At 41.4% G+C, this 20,630-nt stretch overlaps 2 protein-coding genes across 6 annotated transcripts in view; one reads left to right on the top strand and one right to left on the bottom strand.

Moving 5' to 3' along the window:
* LOC137414318 (uncharacterized) overlaps positions 1 to 20,630 on the top strand; it is a 96,337-nt gene that overhangs the window by 48,042 nt on the left and 27,665 nt on the right. For 2 of the 3 annotated variants that reach the window (XM_068099808.2, XM_068099807.2), the window contains exon 2: positions 10,482 to 10,727. In XM_068099808.2, coding sequence (XP_067955909.2) covers positions 10,482 to 10,727 — 246 coding nt within the window. Of the gene's footprint in view, positions 1 to 10,481; positions 10,728 to 14,348; positions 14,406 to 20,630 lie in introns of all 3 variants that reach the window. The other variant, XM_068099806.2, reaches the window with a different exon arrangement.
* The window catches only part of LOC137418960 (uncharacterized), a 106,536-nt gene that overhangs the window by 60,256 nt on the left and 25,650 nt on the right, over positions 1 to 20,630 (bottom strand). Inside the window, exons 1-2 of one of the 3 annotated variants that reach the window (XM_078785614.1) lie at positions 7,659 to 8,692; positions 6,056 to 7,326 (exon numbers count right to left, since the gene is read on the bottom strand). In XM_078785614.1, coding sequence (XP_078641740.1) covers positions 6,056 to 7,326; positions 7,659 to 7,703 — 1,316 coding nt within the window. In that variant the 5' untranslated portion in view covers positions 7,704 to 8,692. Of the gene's footprint in view, positions 1 to 5,776; positions 7,327 to 7,658; positions 8,693 to 20,630 lie in introns of those variants that run through there. The other 2 variants (XM_068105131.2, XM_078785613.1) reach the window with 2 other exon arrangements.

Raw genomic sequence — 20,630 nt, 5'->3', positions numbered from 1 at the left:
ATTCCGAAGAATCACCGCCGGGTCGTGTCGGCTCAAGTAAGAGCCGACGGCCATTTTGACACTCGTGCTTTGTTCATCAAAAGGTCTTGGCTACACGTCAGTTTTTTCACCATCCTGTCGTCTGTCAGGGATGTGTGTGCGCAACGCTGAGTTTGAAGTTTAAGTGGCGGTTCGCCGACTGAACCGGGAACGTTCCGTTCCTTCCTGGAGGGCGCCTTTGGGATTTCCCATTCTGCCGCGAGTTTGCCTTTGGTTTTGGACCATGGCACTTTTTCGTCGCTTCGACCGCCTACGCCTGAGAGCTGCTTCGGCGGTGCAACTGCCCTTGCCATTCGCACGGGATTCTGGTCTCGATTGGACACTGTTCTAGCGATCGCTGGAGCGAGTCAACTTCGTCTTGAGGACGGGAATATAGAGACATTGGGGAAGGTTTTTCCACTCACTGGGAACACCGTGAGTTATCCTATGCTCGTTGATGGTACCATCCCACGATGTATTGAGTGTACTTTTGATTGCTATTTGTTGTACCGTTATTCTTGTGTGACTTTTAATACAATATTTGTTTGTTGATAATTATCATTGGTGTGGTTTCACTATTGTTTTCTGACAAAGAATAACATATTTTTCTGCCGTGGCTCCTCTCGGGGCTCGGAGGTACACCGTGACAAAGGAGTCGGGGAGGAGCACGTAACATAAATTGGGGGCTCGTCCAATTGACTCATGGGCTCGAAATTGGGTCTTCGTCCAGGATAAAATTCCCTTTTAACATCCGTTCGGGATTGACCCAGATTGAAATTGGGGGCTGGTACTGTGGAGAAATTGGGGGCACGGCTTTGCTGATTAAATTCCCTAAATCTCGTACTGTGGATTAAAGTCCCTAAATTTCCCCTGGGAAAGAATTCCCTAACATTCCCAGAATTCCCAAATTTGGAATTTTTTCCCAACAATCCCAAATTTTCCAAAATTTTTCGAAATTTTCCCTTTTGAATCACACCACCGATCAAACATGGTTTCTTTCATTCTGGCAAACTCCACATGGGCCTCATTCTCCCTCTTCCTGGCGTTCCGGAATTTTTGCCAGTAAGCTTCAGGGACCAATTCATAGGCCTTGAGCATGGTTTTCTTCACTATCTCATAATCTGCACATTGCTCAATCGGTAAAGCCGAATAAATGTCTTCAGCTTTACCCACCAGAACACTTTGTACTAATATGGTCGAAGACTCCTCCGGCTATTTTAGCATTTGAGCCACTTTCTCAAAGTGTAAAAAAAACTTGGCTACCTCCTTTTCATTGAAGGGTGGAACCAGCCTCACATGTCTGCCAACATCCCAGGTGTTTTGACTAGTTGTCGAACCAGTCGGCATGGGTGGTACCTCTCCCCGTTCTCTCATTAACTCCAGCTCCTTGACTTTAATATCCTGCTTACGTGCCAATTCACGGCCCTTAAACTCCCTTTCCGCTCTTCTCTCCTCTGCTTCGAGTTCTCTTGCAGCTCTCCTTTCCTCTGCTTTTTTGTCTTCTAACCTTTCCTGGAGTTCTCTTTCCACTCTCCTTTCCTCTGCTTTTTTATCTTCTAACATTTCCTGGAGTTCTCTTTCCTGTACTTTTAACCTTGCCTGGAGTTCTCTTTCCACTCTTCTTTCCTCTGTTTTTTTTCTCTTCTAACCTTTCCTGGCTCTTCAATTGCATCTCAGTTTTTTGGAGCTCCACACTTCCTTGTTCTTCTGGTAACCAATCCAAGGCTCCCTCTCTCCATGTTCCTTGTTCCACCATAGATTCTATCACCACTGTCTGCATCTCTGTTTTCTTCATTTTAGCTCGGACCTCCAAGCTAAAATGTTTGCCCAATATCAAGAGTTCCGATTTTAGTAACGCTCTGAACTGTGCCTCACTAGGGGTCGCTGTAAACTTCTCTGCGTAAAACTCCATGGTGACTATCCGTTAACACCTGTTAACCTTCACACAAGAAATTTCCAAAATATATATATATATATTTTTGGTTTTTTTGGTTTTTTGAAAAAATTGGGAATGTTGAACAAATTCCAAAATTGGAAAATTTGGGAATGCTAGGGAATTCTATCCCGGACGATATTTAGGGAATTTTAGATCCCGGACGAAGACCCAATTGTCAATTGGAGTCAATTGGACGAGCCCCCAATTTCTGTTATGGAGTCCTCTACAATCTCCTGACCTCGGTAACCTCCGAACCCGGAGAGGAACCCCGGCAGAAAGATATGTTACCATGTTGAAAATCAATAGTGAAACCACACCAATGATTATAAATGAACAAAATTGTATTAGAAATCACACACAGGAATAACGGGATAACAGATGGCCATTAAGAGTGCACTCTATATATATCTTATATAAAGTCAAGTAACTCACTGCTCTGCCAGCAAATGAACGGACACTCCTCAATGTCTCTATGACTTTTCCCAAGGCGAATGGGAGTCGCTCCAGCGGTTGATAGAACAAAATCCGTTCAAAGCCCGAATCTCGCTCTCCGGTCGATATCCGAAGCGTGTACAGTGGGCAAGGGTGCTCTTACCGCCAAACTGTACAATGGCGCCCTCCAGAGGTGCACCTTCACCGCTCCCTCAGCAAACCACAACGTAATTGGAGACGAAGCGGTTGCACCCACTCAACCCCGACAGAGGGTAGGATGTTGGGGGTGAAGATGACACGAAGCAAACGTTCACAGGTGTCCGAAGCATGGGGTTCAAAATGGCAGACGGCTCTGGCTTGAGCCGATGCGATGAGGCAAGGATTCGTCGGAATCTCAGTGCCCCAAATCTGTCTATGCAGATTTCTCCACTCCAGCGAATATTCTTATCGCCGGATGTCCCTTCCAGGAACTCAAAATCCCCTCGCGGCTGTCGGTAAACCTGGCTCGTTACAGAGCGCTGACGTCACGCGTCCTCTCCGACTTTTCTCGCGCGGCTTCCTCCTCTTCATCTCATTGTCTTCTCGTTCGGTTTCCTGTTTCACTTACAGTTATCCTTTTTAACTTTTGATAACCGTTCGTGAATAATAAACCATTTGCGAATAATAATAACACATAATATCAGCAACATGTTAAGTGGGTGAAAACCACAATAACGGAAGTTACAAATCCGTAACAAGAGGGAGTATCTTTTGTTATTGGGAATGATTTGGCCAGTGGTCAAGTTTCTGGTAACCCGATGTTTGTTAAAAAGCCGAGTATGGAAAGTAACACTACACAAGTCAGGGATGGAGGCAATGTTGGCAAGCTCTTTGTAGGTGGACTGAACTTCAAAACAAGGAAAGATGTTCTGGCCTCTGTCTTCGGCAAATATGGCCTGCTTTTGGAAGTGCTGCTGATAAAATAAAGGGAGAGACAGAAGTCAAGAGGGTTTGGCTTTGTCACGTTTGAAAAAACAAAGGACGCCAGAGATGCAGAAAAGTATCTGAATAGCAAGGAGTTGGAGGGTCGGACCATAACAGTAGAGAAGGCATTTCTTAGGTGTTGAGGGGGCAACAGAGGAAGACAAAGTGGAGGTAGTTTAGGTGGTGGCCGCAATCGATATTACTATGGAGGCTCCCAGAGTTACGGCAGCTCCCGAAGGAATGATTATTATCAGGGTAGTGGCCGAGAAGGAGACCGCTATTCACGAGACTACAGCGACAAGCGGTCCAACCGTGATTATTATGAAAGTTAGGAAGAGTTGAAGCACTGAATGCTGTGGAGCCGCCGAGCCAAGATTCCTACACGGACTAACCGTGAACGCCATGTTCCTAAAGGCGTCCATGTAGTGAACTTTCCTACACGGATTAACCGTGAACTCCACGCTCCTAAAGGCGTCCATGTAGTGAAAGCTTCCAGGCCTCACCACCCAACCGCCATGGAACCTGGTTCTCAGCTCGGCCTCCCGGAAAAAGTGCTATCGATTTGCTTGATTTTGGATTTTTGATCAACCCCTCAATAGCCCGGGCTATTTTGAAACTGCATAGCCCGGGGGGGGGGGGGGGGCTAATTTGGCCCCCTCTCAGATCTCGGCCATTTATCGACCGAATGTGACCAAACTTGGCGTGTCTGTGTCCCATCATGTATTTTACAAGAATGCATAGTCAAATTTATGATATCTATTGTTATTCTTAATTTGTCTAATTAATGATGCAAATATGCAAATTATTTCAAGGAATTCTCATTTTTTCAGTTTTCCCCCCATTTATGGAGAAAATGCAATCAAATTTGGCATGTTTGTAGCTTGTCATATAATCTAAAAGATAGCTTAGTCAAATTAATGACATGTATTGAAATTTCGTATTTATAATTGTAATGAATTATGCAAATATGCTAATTTTTCTTGAAATTCTGAATTTTCACATTTTGATTACCACGTCAGGGCAGAAATCTTTTTTCTAGTTGTAAATTGAAGAAAGGTGATGTTTAGTGTATGTTTTGACAATTTATGATTGAAATGTGGGAAATGATTATACAAATTAGACAAATGAATATTCATCAGCAACAAGAAAGTTGAATGTTTCACAGTAATTTATTAGATATGACTTATGAATCAGCATGCTCAAAAGCAATAAAGAATGGCAGTTATATTTGAGTGTTGAAAGTCTACTGATGGTAACATAACATTTATGCAAATCATATGCATAACTGTTCTCAGGTCACATAATATATCAAACAGACAGTGTCATGAATATTAATTAGCACAAAGTATACAAAATTCCACTTTTGCATTGATAACGAGATCTGACTGTTACATGATTGAAAACAGTATTGAATGACAGTTACAAAAAGTTTATATTTGGATGTTCACAGTCTACTACATGTAATCACATATTCAATTTATGCAAATCATATGCATAACTGTTCTTGGGGCACATCATATATCAAAGAGACAGTGTAATGAATACTAATTAGTAAAATTATCAGGAAAATTCAACTTTTGCATTGATATGATCTGACTACTAAATGACTGAAAACAATATTGAATGACAGGAACAAACAACTGTACCCTTGTATCTTCAAAGTCTAACTCGATCTAATTTATGCAAATCATGGACTGTACTGTACCCTAAAATTGTAGATGGAAAAGATGGCAAACATTTCTTTATCTGGTAATAACTAATAAGTATACATGTATGCAATCTTGACTGGCATACATGTAATCATTTGAACTTGGCGTACTGTAATTTATGTATGAAGAGATGTGCAAATTAGATCTATATCATAATCAAATCGAGATTGTTATTGTTTACAAAATGTAAGAGACACCTGACAATTGATAATCCTGAAAGTCCCTTTTTCAGCATGAAGTCCAATTTTCTTCCTTTTTCTTTCAGTTAGTTTTGTTTTGCATAGCATGCCAGACAGAAGTGAACAGTATGTTCTTTGCAACATGCCTCACCACAAACCTGGCACTGGCTTGGATTCTTTGGCATGGCCTTTTTCCTCAGTTTATGTCCTCCTCCATGTGACTGATCTAAGCAGGCCCTGCAACGACGACGAGAATCGCCATGATGGTCCAACAGATCTCCCCCTGGCTCTCGATGTTGCACGCCGGCTGCCTCTGTTCCTCGTGCTCTCTTCATCTTTTGGGCAATGGATGTCGATAATCCCCGAAGAGGACGCGCCTGTATGAAAGGGGTAGTCAGTTGCTCGGCTAACGTCAGTCCAAAGTCGAACGAATCGAGCTCTCGTGGTTTCTCTCCTTTGTTGAGAGCATAGATCGTCAGTGCGTTGACTCGGCAGGTATCGAGGAGGTATGCCAAGGCCACAATTGTCCACCGGTTGGATTTCGGCTTGCAGGTGAAACTCATTGCCCGTTGATCAATGACGTCCGTCCCCCCCTTTGTGTAGTCGTACAGTTTGTATGCAGCCGGCTTCTGTTTCCCATCGTCTTTTGTGACTCCGAGGTGGGTTTCATGGATGTGACCAACAGTACATTCTTTGTCCCCGATGACTTGGTGTTTACCACGTATGAGTGGAGGCTCGCGTTCTTGTTTTCCCTGAACCAAGCAACTTTGTAGGAATGCTCCTCTCGTCCATCGGTCGTCTTCATTTCTTGGGGTAACCCCTTTCTGTTTGTTTGTATTGTGCCTGTGACTGTTATTCCTTTTTCGAATAACCATTCTGTGAGTGGGAGTGACGTGCACAGCCGATCAATGGTGAGATTGCAGCCTCGCAACTGTCGGTGCTCCTCCATTTGATTTATGAGGTACTTGACTACCTCTTCGGTTCCTGTCACATAGTGGTGGGTAGGGTGGTCACCGGTTGGCTTCCCTGCATATGGTAGACTGAAGAACGTGTAAGGATGTCTTGCATCGTTCAGCGAGCGAAACAGTAGGCCATACTTTGCCGGCTTGCTCCTGTTGTATTGCCTGAACGAAATTCCGGATCGCATTGGATACAAGGTTTCATCAATCGTGATGAAATCACTGGGTATCAGGGCCTCTGCACAATTCCTGTTCAGCAAGTCGTGGAGCTCGCGAAACGCTGTGAAACGATCGTTTCTCCATCGCTCTGGTCTTGTGTCCTTATCATCGAATGACAATTTGGTAAGCAGAAACTTGTATCGGTTCTTGCTCATTGTAGCACCGAAAACCGGATGACCAACTCGATCGCCAAAGAGCCATTTGACGTCTAGCAGATTCTGACCGAGCATTCCTCTGTAGTAGAGCATGCCCAGCAGTGCTCTTATTTCCGTTGCCGATGCTTCACGAAGGTACGAATTCTTGTCCGAGTTGCGTACTTCTGGGGTCAAATTGGAAAGGTACTTGTTGATCTTTTTGTTTGTGTTGGTCAAAACAACAGCAAGCATGTCGTCAGAGAAGAAGCACCCCCAGGCTTTCACAGGAGTATCTGCATGTCTTGCATTCCGATTGACACCAGGAATTCCTGCCAAGACATTGGCAATATTCTGTCGTCCTCTTGCTTGTGGCTGGGCTGTTTCCCAATGTATGCTTTTCCCTGGGTCATTTCGTTTCGGTTTCTCGACTACAACTGTGTATTCTTCTGGAGGATGAGGTAAAGTCCATGGATCATAGTTCTCAGGATCTAACGAGGTGTCGACGCTGTTCACTGCTCTGAGAGCTCTCTTTGGTCGAAAGGGATTCACCTCCTCCGCTTCAGGATCTTCGGCAGGGGGTTCATCTGCATGTTCTAAGTATTCATCATCTGACTCCTCTGGAGAAAGGCGACCAACCAGCTCGTCGTAGTCATCGTCGTCACTTTCGAACTGTCGAAATTGCTGAAATAGTTGCATCTCCAGGTCAAGTTCATGCTCAGGTTCAGGCACAGGTTCTGGCTGAGGCAGAGGTGGAGGTTCAGGCTCAACATGTTTACGCTGAAATGACAAAGGATATAAACAATACTAATTAGAATAATGTTTGGTTTTATATGTTGACAATGTTTCACTATTTTCAAATGTTATGATTTTTATGAATAGTATATTTACATTCTAAATTATGCTCACTTTCTTATTTTCCTTTTTTTTTACTTTGGATATAAAAATAAATAAATGAAATGAAATAGAATATAAAATATCAATTACTCAATTTACATGCCATAAGAAATGCATTATTGTCATCAAATAACACATCAAAAAATATCTGAATGAAGAATCAATATTATACAAGTGGCTCAAAGAAATACTGTAAGTGAAAATCTGTAACTCACCTTTGTTGTTCTTTTCCTGGGAACACCACTTGATGTTGAAGCCATGATTGGTGATAATCATCCAAATGATAAATTCTAACGAATCCAAAATTGAGAAAGATGTGATGTCTCTTCAGCACTAGCTGAACAAGTAATGACTAGAACAGTTGAATCATTGTATGGACTAAATAGACAACATACAAGTTCACTTGGTCACTACATACAGTGTATAAATATTGAATGTGGATGCTGAAAGGAGAGTAGAAGCAGATTAGTAGGAACAAGAAGTGATGCTTATCAACAGTGTCAATTTACTCTTTTGTCTTTCTCAGAACAGGTTAGGAAGGGATTAGGAACAGATTAGGCAGGGATTAGTATCAGTAAATAAACCTGTTTATAAAAGACTTAAGTAAGCAGAGACACAAGGTGTGAAAATGCAGTCCTATGGATCACAATGTACATGCAATTCGAAAATAGTCGTTTTTGCTATATTATTATGTTACTAATTTTCTTGTGCACTTCTTTGTTTTATTCTATCACTATGTATTTAATTTTTGTATATCTAGAATAATTCATTATAATCCACTATCAACAATATGAAAAATGTGAAATTATTTGTCCACTGACATTTTTTAAGATTGATAATTTTCTTGTTTCTCTCTTTGTTTCCCAATTCTTATGTATTTCTTTGTTTTTAATTTCTTATGTATTTCTTTGTTTTTAAATCTTTTCTTTTTCATTGTTTTGTTATCTAGAATAGTTGATGATAGCCAAAAGGGATGTTATCCGAGGAAAAACAGAAAAAAACATTCTTCTGACAACACTTCTTGTAAAACCCATACATTGTACACACAAAATCATTGGAAACCGCCATTTTTTTGTGACGTTGGTCACAAATATGTGCTATATCTCCGCAACTGTACCCCCGATTTTCGCAAATAGGGTCTTAAAATGTGCGCGAGATGTGAAAGAAAAAAGTCATGAAATTTCAGCGCGAGATCTTTTTGCGTTAAAAAATTATCGCGAAAAATTTCGAGGGGGGGCTAATTTAGCCCCCACCCGGGCTATTCCGTGTTAACCTTCATTCAACCGAATCTAAAAATAAAAATCAGAGGTTGATGAGATGGAGTTTGGCTTTGCAAGAGTTCAACGGGGAAATTGAACATGTAAGGGCAGGGACAATGTCGTTGCTGACGCTTTGTCCAGAATGAATTAACTTTGGAAATCTCTGTGGGTTGTTCGAAGTTTTGTTGCTTTATTTTTGGGGAATATTGAGTATTGTTGCTCACGGGAATTGATGATTTGGGTTGTGAGTTTACTTTTGTTTGTTTAGAGAGTTTGCCTGCAAAGAAAGTTTTCGCTATGTTCAAACTTTCTTTCTTGAGGGGGGGAAGTGTTATGGATTCGTCACTTCCGCTGTTGTGGTTTTCATCCACTTGACACACTTCTGCTTCTATGTATTATTATTATCATTGTTTAAGTGAAATGGCCATTAGTATTATCAAAATGTAAAAGGGTTAACTTTAAATGAAACAGGAAACCGGATCAGGAACCGGAAGACGAAGAAGAAAGAGGGCATGGCGAGTGAATTCGGACAAGAAGCGAGTAGCTTCTAGCTCCGTAGTGAGCGGTGTCGAATGAAAGTCGCGAGTGAACTTTGAATTTCCTTGGAAGGAGTCCTGTGATAGGTGTTATCGCTGGGGAATTGAAAAACCTGCGTGGTCAGGTTTGGGCGTTGCGATTCCGAAGAATCATCACCGGGTCGTGTCGGCTCAAGTAAGAGCCGTCAGCCATTTTGACACTCGCGCTTTGTTCATCAAAAGGTCTTGGCTACACGTCAGTTTTTTCACCATCCTGTCGTCTGTCGGGGATGTGTGTGCGCAACGCTGAGTTTGAAGTTTAAGTGGCGGTTCGCCGACTGAACCGGGAACGTTCCTACCTGGAGGGCGCCTTTGGGATTTCCCATTCCGCCGCGAGTTTGCCTTTGGTTTTGGACCACGTGACTTTTTGCGTTGCTTCGACCGCCTACGCCTGAGAGCTGCTTCGGCGGTGCGACTGCCCTTGCCATTCGCACCGGATTCTGGTCTCGATTGGACACTATTCTAGCGATCGCTGGAGCGAGTCAACTTCATCTTGAGGACGGGAATATAGAGACATTGGGGAAGGTTTTTCCACTCACTGGGAACACCGTGAGTTATCCTATGCTAGTTGATGATACCATCCGAAGATGTATTGAGTGTACTTTTGATTGCTATTTGTTGTACCGTTATTCTTGTGTGATTTTTAATACAATATTTGTTTGTTGATAAATCATTGGTGTGGTTTCACTATTGATTTCTGACACAGAATAACATATTTTTCTGCCGTGGCTCCTCTCGGGGCTCGGAAGTACACCGTGACCAGGGGGTCGGGGAGGAGCACGTAACAATATATATATATATATGTATGTATGTATATATATATATATGTACATATATATATATATATATATATATATATATATATATATATATATATATATATATATTGTGCACATGTTGTGTTATATACACACATGATATATGTGACATGCTGTTCAGTGGTATATTGTGTACACACCTCCTATGCGTGACATATTGCACATATTTTGTGCATGCACGCGAACATACACACACGACACACACACACCATAAACGCACATGCATATACGTACAAACACACACACACACACACACACACACACACACACACACACACACACACACACACACACACACACACACACACACACACACACACACACACACACACACACACACCTTCGTCCATTTATAGGAGATATATTTACTTTGTTTTCCGTTTCAGGATCAACCACATCAGCAGGAACTTCAGCACAAACAACCACACAAAGTTCTGAGGCATCATCCACAACACCCCCCAGTACTGCCACAACTACTTCATTCACAGGAACCTCCACCGGTGCAGATACAACGAGCACAACGACTTCCATTGGTGCAGCAACAACAGTGCTGTCATCGGCTCAAACCACAGCAGCACCGACAGTGACCTCTACAGGAAGGAGTGATACATCTTCAACTGGAGCTTCAACAGGTATAACCTGTAAAATTGCCACAGGATTTCATGATGTTTTATTCAAACTGGATAAACAAAAGTTCAAATTTGGATAAAACTGGATAAAAATAACAAAAAGTTTGTTCAAATAAACAAAAGTTCTGTTTTGAAACATTTATTTCAAGCATGTTATGATAATCAAAATAAAGATCAGTTTCAAAGCAGATTATAGGAATAAACAGAGATTATAGGGATTTTAAACATGTTCTTATGAAAACAAATATTTTTCAGTATATCTTTGTATTTGGAACTAGTGGATCCGTTGGTCAATCGGACCAACTTTTCATCGGTTTTTGCAGCCTTGTAGCAAAGCTTCCTGCTGTACTGCTTGAGCATTGACTTGCCTTTCAACAAGCCCAGATGTGCTTGGGCCAGGGTGGGGATTTGGGGGTTATATGTTTGTTATTATTATTCCTAAATGACACTACCATTATTATTGTTGTTTATATATTATTAGTACTAGGGCATGCCCGTACGTGGGTGCCCGTTCCTTGCCAAAAAAAAAAAAAAACGCTACCCGTACGCTCTACCCCGCCCGTACGCCCGTACGCCCGTAAACAAAAAAAACAACGCTCTTCGCTTCCGCCCTTCGCTCTGACTGAATTGGGAGAAATAATGCGCATAAGAAATCGAGAAATTATTATTTTCTCCGGAAGAAATCGAATTACGAACCGTAATGGCGCACGCGCTCGGCTCGGCTCGCTCTCACATCGGCCACGCCTACGCAACAACGCGTTCTGTGATTGGCTGCCGGAAGTGCAGTCTTCACTGTCCGGAAGGTCGCATATCGCAGTTACGATGAATCGCAAATTAGTTTTAATTAGTTTTAAAACATAGTTGAACGCCAACATAGTTTGCCAACGTGAAATAAATGAATACGCTCTCAAATGTGCCGTCCGAGGCAGAGTCTGTTCGCCACGTTCGGCACACGTGATAGCTCGCTGCTCTCTGATTGGTTGAATCGTTTTTTGGACATAGCTCGGTAACTACTTCTCCGATTAATATGAAACCTTGAAAAGGCACATCCTCGGGTCCCCAGCAATATACCTGGCAAGTTTCAAGTATATCGGACCGGTAGTTGTCGAGAAACAGCGGTCACAGACAAACATACATACATACATACATACAAACATACACACAGAGATTACTGGAATTATAGATAGATTAATTATTATTGTTGTTTATATTATTAATATTCATTATTATTGTTGTTTATATTATTAGTATCCATTATTATTGTTGTTTATATTATTAGTATTAATTATTATTGTTGTTTATATTATTAGTATTAATTATTCTTGTTGTTTATATTATTATTATTAATTATTATTGTTGTTTATATTATTCGTATTCATTATTATTGTTGTTTATATTATTAGTATTAATTATTATTGTTGTCTATATTATTAGTATTCATTATTATTGTTGTTTATTGCAATTGTTTTTATGTTTTGCTATGCATTATGTTTTGCACTCTGTCAAAGCGTCTTTGGGCTTCCTGAAAAGCGCTATATAAAATAAATGCATTATTATTATTATTATTTATATTATTAGTATTCATTATTATTAGTGGTTTATATTATTAGTATTCATTATTATTGTTGTTTATATTATTAGTATTCATTATTATTGTTGTTTATATTATTAGTATTAATTATTATTATTGTTGTTTATATTATTAGTATTAATTATTATTGTTGTTTATATTATTAGTATTCATTATTATTGTTGTTTATATTTTTAGGATTAATTATTATTGTTGTTTATATTACTAGGGCATGCCCGTACTATATCTATATCTAAAATTATATCCCCCCCTCTATTTACATGAAATGGTTTGGTCCATGAAATGTTTTGGTCCATTCGCAACGCCAAAGCGAACGGCGAACGCTTTACATGAAATGGTTTGGTCCATGAAATGTTTTGGTCCATTCGCAACGCCAAAGCGAACGGCGAACGGCTTGCGAGTACAGTGACAATCCCCCCGGGGTTTTAATTAGTTTTAAAACATCGTTTAACGCCAACATAGCGCCAACATAGTTTGCCGACGGGAAATAAATGAATACGCTCTCAAATGTGCCATCCGAGGCAGAGTGTGTTCGCCACGTTCGGCACACGCGATAGCTCGCTGCTCTCTGATTGGTTGAATCGTTTTTTGGACATAGCTCGGTAAGTAATTGTCCGATTAATATGAAACCTTGAAAAGGCACATCCTCGGGTCCCCAGCAATATACCTGGCAAGTTTAAAGTATATCGGACCCGTGGTTGTCGAGAAACAGCGGTCACAGACAAACAAACAAACACACAGAGATTACTGGAATTATAGATAGATTAGTATTCATTATTATTGTTGTTTATATTATTAGTATTAATTATTATTGTTGTTTATATTTTTAGTATTCATTATTATTGTTGTTTATATTATTAGTATTAATTATTATTGTTGTTTATATTATTAGTACAGTATTCATTAATATATGCTTTATTATCATGTTATCATTCTTTTTGTTATTTCTATTTTAATTATATTAGAATGCCATGCCGTGGAAGGGCGTATTAAGATGTTATGGCGAGCCTTTAAAACATGGGGAATTCTTCCGGATTCTTTGTCGTTAATTAGTCTGATCAATGCAGGAGGTCATGACGATTATTTCAGTGTATCACACTCCACATCAAAAAGCTCCAGCAGAACTCCACAAAATCATGCCACACACACACAACCCATCCATTTATAGTAGATGCAGTGATGTTAGATGCAGCAGATGGAAGATGACCTGGGAAAGATGACCTGGGAAAGATGACCTGGGAAAGATGACCTGGGAAAGATAGAGAGAGATAGATAGAGATAGAGATAGAGATAGAGATAGAGATAGAGAGAGAGTTTTTATTACAAAAATATAAAAATACAAGCCAGTCGGTGAAGATACTATTCAATACAGGCACAATAATCAAAAATACAGAAAAGAAAAAGAGATAATGACAGGAAATCAAAACAGTCCAATGAACTAGAAAAGAAAAACAACAACAGAAAAACCGACCACACACTGATTCAATCCCAACAAACCTACAAATATATCAATAATTCATTCTCCTGCACCATGCAGATCCCATCAAAACACCAGATGTTCATAAACTCATCAATACATTTCTTTCTTCCAGAATCACAAAATTCAAGTTTGAGTCTTGCAGATATCAAGGCATTAAAAAAGAACAAGACATCACATTGCCCAATCGGCTTTCCTTTCAGTTTTTCCTTCCTCGATAAATAAATTGCCAATTTCGCCGTGGCCACTAAAAACAAAAACAACATATGTACATGTTCTTTCATATCATTGAAACCAAAAATAAATGATCGCAGAGAAAAAGTGATCTTCATTTTTCCAGCCATGTAGTTCAGCCATTGAAATAAAGGCACAAGCCTTGCACAATCAACGTATGCATGGAACACATCCTCTGTGTAAACACAGAACGGGCAACACGTAGATATGGGCGCGAAATGACTCACTAATTTATTAGATGGAATGATCCAGTGTATCATTCGCCACTGGAGATCACCTGTCCTTTTGCTTACCAGCTTACTGTATACTGATTCCCATGCAGGCTCAGATGGGAGTCCTTCCGGCATTAGCCCTTTCCACCTGGCCACTCCATTTAACGGTGAGTTCCCAAGCAGAACTGCAGTGCATAACCGATACAGGTCTTTACTACTGCATTTCTGAAAAATGTTTTGTCCCTCACTAATTGGGGGCAAGTCTCCGTGACTAGGCTGTACCAATAAACCAGGAAAATGCCAGTCATTGGATGTCACCAAAACTTCCTGGGTCCATCTTAGTCCAAGTTGGAAGCTTTTCTTTACTATTCCCTTTAGTATTCTTCCGATTATTCTGTTTGACCATATTCCAGTCATATCGGCTATCTCTTGCACCGTCTTCCACCCCCAACCAGAATCATGGCGGAGGTCCAACACTTTGATTATGCCCGCTGTAATAAAGTGTTGATAAAAGTCTCGGCTTCTTTGAATTGCAGGAAACAGTAGGTTGTAAAAAAGGGGTTCTTCCACAAACATGCTTGTAGCATAGGTTTCTTGCTGGCAACTAGTCGAAAGGCTTTGCCAGGCATTCAGAAGGCTCTGATAGAATGATGGTAGATGAGATGTGTCGACATGTTGGAGTTGGACTAAGAAAAGTTCAAGGCCATATCCGAGCCCGCTTGCTTTTCGCAGCACGTGATAGGCCAGAAGTCGGCTTGGCAGTCGTTCCTTGTACAGCAACTGCTGTATGGTACACAGCCGAAAAGCCATGATACGACTTTTTATGTCGATCAGTCCCTGGCCACCTTCAGACAAGGGGCTACATATGACATTTGGTAGTAACCAATGGTGACCACTCCAAAAAAAATCCACGAGTAGCCTCTGCACTGCCTTTAGTAGTGCCTCTGGCGGCTGAAGGCAGATAAACCTATGCCACAGGGAAGAAGCCACCAAATTATTCACCACTAGAACCCTGCCTTTGTAGGAAAGGTGGGGCAGAGCTCGTTTCCACAGTCCCAGTCTTTTTTTGACATGCTCAACAATCCCGTCCCAATTTTTGAGGACGTAATGTGGAGATCCCAGGAAAACCCCAAGGTATTTGACTCCGTCTTCCACCCATTTTAACTTTGTTGGTAGATGCACAGGTGGTACCAGCACTCTTCCAGGTGGAATGTTCTTGAGACAGGGAATCCATAAGGCCTTACTCTTGTCCCAGTTACACTTCAAAGAAGAAGCGAGGCAAAAAAGATTTAAACATTCAACAAGTGCTGGGATATCACTCTCCTTCTTAACAACCACACAGACATCATCTGCATAAGCCGATACAACTACTGAAGGACTCCCAGGGGATACAGTCACTCCTGAAATATTTTTCCTAAATAAAATTAGGAGTGATTCCATTACCAAGGAAAATAATAACCCAGAAACCGGGCATCCTTGTCTCACCCCTCTTTGAACCTGTACCGGAGAGCTGAGTTCGTTATTTATTTTAAATAAACTAAATATATTGTTGTACAACAAAGTCACGTAGGCCCTAAAATTGACACCAAAGCCACATGCTTCTAGCACCCGATACAAAAAAACATGATCCACACTGTCAAAAGCCCTTTCCAAATCCAGGAATATTATCCCAAAATCTTTTTCCAAGCAATCACATTCCATTAAATCTCTAATCAAAAAAATATTATCATAAATAGATCTGTTTGGGATGCAGTAACTCTGATCATGGTGGACTAGATCACCGATTACCGTCTTCAACCGATTGGCCAACACTTTTGACAATATTTTATAGTCCGTACATAATAACGAGACCGGCCGCCAATTCTTTATCTGTCGTAGATCCCCAGTCTTTGGAATCAGCGACACCACTGCTCTTCTGAAGCTTAGTGGGAGTTCTCCAAGCACCAAGGATGATTCCAGGACATTCAATAATTCAGGGCCCAAAAGGTCCCAAAAAGCCAAGAAAAATTCTGCCGGTAGGCCGTCAATCCCAGGAGCTTTCCCCGAGTCCATTTCACTTAGGGCCTGCGTTAGCTCAGGCAAAGTAATTGTTGAATACAGGCCCAGGCACTGAGGCTCAGTTAGGGATGAAAGGTGAGAAGTTAAAAATTCCATGGTTTGCTCACAAACATTTTGTTTTGCATAGACTTTTGAAAAAAACTCTCTAATGCACAACCTTACATCTCCAGGGTTGGCAACCATGTTTCCCCTAAAGTCTTGTACAGAGAAAAGGGTTTTGGGTGACTTATTTACAAAATCCATTTGGAAGAAAGATTTACTCGGGGTGTCTGATACCTTTAAATTGTTTATTCTTAATCTAATTAACAGGCCTGCTGCTTTCTCCTGAATCAGCTCTCTCAGTTGAGCCTTCTTTTCAATCAATAACCTGTGGTCTCTTCTGATATTATCTTTAGCCAGTTTACACTCTAACCGTATAATATCAGCTTCTAAACAAGCCATTGTTATATTTTTTACGTCAGTATCATTTGAAACAAACTGCTGACAAAACACTCTAATCTGAGCTTTTGTGTTATCCCACCATAATGCTAAAGAAGAGAAAGAGGGCTTTCTTGAAAGTTGGATGACCCAAAAAGCACGGAAGGCGTCTTTAAACAAAGCATCTTCGAGAAGACTGGTATTGAATTTCCAGTATGCACTTTTGCGTAAGGGTTGAGGGAAAAAGAGGCCCATGGTAACTAAATGATGATCAGAAAACAAAGATGGAAAATGATTTGGAGAGATAACCGCATTCCTGAACTGTGAGTTTATGTACCAACGGTCAAGTCTAGCGAAAGTCATTCTCCCATTGGCACATCGTCCCCAAGTATACTCAGATTTGTTGGGGTAATGCAGTCTCCATGCATCTAGCACACCCACTGCCGAAAAATAATTTAACAAATCAGTACTACCTTCGGGATGAGGTTCTGCTGTATTTCGGTCTATACTGGGTTTAAAGGTGCAATTAAAGTCACCCCCCATGCAAATACAATTATTGAGATCTATCGACTGCATGTGTCGAATTAAAGATGAAAAGAAAGCTCTTCGGTCCACACTCTCACTTGGTGCATAAACGTTGAATAGTGTAAACCGAAAATTATTAATGACCAGTTCCAATGAAATAAACCGGCCTTTAATCACCTCCTGGAAGAGGCATGACTCATGTACTAGGCCTGGTCTGAGTAAAAAGGCTACACCAGCAGAAGAAGAAGACATGTTACTAAAAAAACATTGTCCTTTAAAGAGGCGACACCAGTCGTACTCCCCATTTTGAATTATATGGGTTTCCTGGAGTAAGAGTACATCAATTTTCTTGCGCTCAAATAAACTTTTCACCTGAACCTGGCGGTTTTGGCTTGCACCTCCGCCATTCATATTTAAGGTTCCAAAGGTGGTTTTTTTCATGGATTATCAAAAGGCGTGAGCGGTTGTTGGGAAATCTCGCTCCCTGCTTTTGTAACAGCCTTTCTAAGCCGATGAAACAGCGACCTTGTTAAATGAAATTCATCTGGCCTCCTAATTATGTCCTTTGCAGCCTGGATGAATGAAATTAAATCAGGAAAATGATCTTTTACAATCACATTTCGGTGTCGGTAGGTGTCATTCAGAAAAGAAATAACGAGTTGAGGGGCTATGGATGACTGATCTGATGAAGATTGAGACAACTCAGTCATCTCAACTTCATCCTCTGAATCTGACAAATCAGAAACAGCTCCACCCGGGTCACATATATATCAGTCTGCCCAGTCCCCATTTTGATGCCCGCCAAGTCCGAAGATTTGCTGGAATGTTCTATGGTAGAGTCATCATCACTCTGGTACCCGGGACATTCAGCAGGAGCTGAAATCTCGGCTTCACCCTCCTGCAGGGAGATGTTCACTGGCTCAGTTGACGAACCAGTGTCATGATTTAGATCTTGCAGGGGTAAAGAGGAGCTTGGGGCTGAGACATTCCCAATCCGCTCGGTCTCAGCAGGTAGTGAAGGTGGCGGCTCACTAATGGGCTCATCATCATCTTTAGTCTCACCATCTACTTTTTCTCCCAGGTTTTCGGTGCTGCCCGATAATGTTTCAGAATTAATTAATTCATGTTCCTTCTCCCTGGTGTCAACACAGCTTGTGGACACCTGAGAAAGACGTTCCAGGGCGTCTGCACCCACACTGTCTTTATCCAACACTACCTTTTTCAAAGTAATGTTGGAGTTACAAGCACCAGGTGCTCTTCGTTTCTTTGTCACCACAATGGGATTTTCTTCCATCTCCTCACTGCACATAGCATCTGCCACCACAGGTGGGTTATCTGGGGTTATTTCATTATTTACCGAATCAGCGGTGTTGTCGTTTACACTAAGACGAACAGGAGTATTATCCCTACTCCTCGAGTGCGAGGGAGCGTCGGTAGGAACCGTTCGGGTATTTCGGTTTACGTTGTTTCGTACGTTAGAGACCGGGGTGTTATCTCTTTTACAATCAGCGTCACTATGACCTGCTTCACCACACCTTACACACGATACCTTCGGACAAAACCTTTTCGCATGGCCAAAAGCTCCGCACTGAAAACATGTTAATGAGGCCGATGCCGCATACATCTGGTACTCATGGTTGTTCACCTTTACCTTGAACGTGATGTTTAACCCCGTGTCATCGCCTCGATCCGGAAGCACCATATACACCTGCCGTCTGAAGCTCATCACGTGTTTATTAACACGTTCATCCTGAGACCGGAGCGGAATCATTGTGATTTTTGACACAGCTGTTCCGTATCGGGACAAAACGGACATCAGCTGGTTGCAGGTTATAAATGGGGGTACGTTAGATATGACGACCCTCATCGACGGAGTGTCCATAGGCGACGCCAAGACAAAGAGACCTGTCTCTGTGGTTAAACCCGCACTTACAACATCGTGAACGAATTTTTCATCGGACACAAATACAACAACTTTTTGATTCATTCTTGACGCTGCTCGTACATTTTCACAACCGATTATTTTCCCCACCGGCAAAACAATGTCCTCAGTGGAAGTTCCTTCGGGTGGAACACACACAAATGCATGCTTCCTTGTTAAGTTGTCGAACGCCTCTAACCGAGAGCGTGCATTCGCCATCCCAGCGAATTAACACCCCCCCACTTGTCCGAACCGGACAAGTAGGTACCAAAACGAAATAAATCAAACTAGAATAAATAATAAACGTGCAGTATAAGCACAAAAAGGCTTACAAAGCGTCGTCGAAGCCGGTAGGCCGCACCCAAAATGGGTCCGCTCTCAAACCTCTCTCTCTTGAAGACAAAGGTATAGGAAGGATGAAAACAAAATGCCAAAGTACACAGGATGGAAAGGAGAGGGAGGGGGGGGCAGGGGAGGGCAGGAGAGGAGGAAAACTCACAAAGAACTCACAAAGAACTCACTACAACACAGAGCAGTTGCTCACAGCCGCCATGACGCTACACCCAACGCACCGACAGCCGATAGGTGGCGAGAGAGAGAGAGAGAGAGAGAGAAAGAGAGAGAGAGAGACTTTTGTGTCCTTTTATTATAAACAATGTAAAGCCATTTCACAAGCAGTTGTAAAAAAAAACACATTTCACAAAGCAGTTGTAAAAAAAAACACAGCAACCAGTTTAAAGAAATTGCATAAGGATCATAGAAACATATATGCAAGCAATCAGTTCCAAAGAAAAAAAAAAGTCAAATCAATCAGGAATTATAAAGTAATTACCACTTTTGAATCATCGACTGAGCACAGAACATTGCCAATACACCACTTTCTCTCAAAAAGTTGGACGTTTCCATTACTGACAAAGAAATCAAATTCTAGCTTGAGTCGTGTTGAGACAAACCCTTTAAAAATAGAAATAGCATCAGAGCCATAGCCGTTATCTATTTTAATTTTCCGAGATTTATATATCGCATATTTTGCAACAGCAACCAAAAAATTGAGAAGAACACCCACATCTCTACATGTGGTCCTGAATGACACACCAAATATAAACATATGCATATTGAAAGGGAAGGACAATTGGTGAAAAAGATATTCAAGGAACAAGAAAAGCGATGTCAGTCTACGACACTGTACATAAGCATGAAACAAATCCTCCTTCTGGTCACAGAAAGGACAAGTTTCCGGCAGTGAGCTGTTAATACGGTGGACAAAAATATTGGAGGGAAGCACCCAGTGTGCTAACCTCCATTGTATGTCCGCTAACACACCATGTATTGGTAAGGTGTACATGTGAGGCCAAAGGGGGGTAGAGGGAGACCCCAACCCTAACCGCTCTGACCACAAAGCTACTCGTGTTCTCCCAGAGAGGGGTACATTCTTATTTTGTCGAGAGAGATCACGGATTCCAATCTTAGT

Source organism: Myxine glutinosa, chromosome 10 (genome assembly GCF_964187855.1).
Source record: "Myxine glutinosa chromosome 10, kmMyxGlut1.1, whole genome shotgun sequence".
Taxonomy (NCBI): domain Eukaryota; kingdom Metazoa; phylum Chordata; class Myxini; order Myxiniformes; family Myxinidae; genus Myxine; species Myxine glutinosa.
The sequence above is the reverse complement of the archived record's forward strand: the minus strand, read 5'-3'. Positions and strand labels throughout refer to the sequence as shown.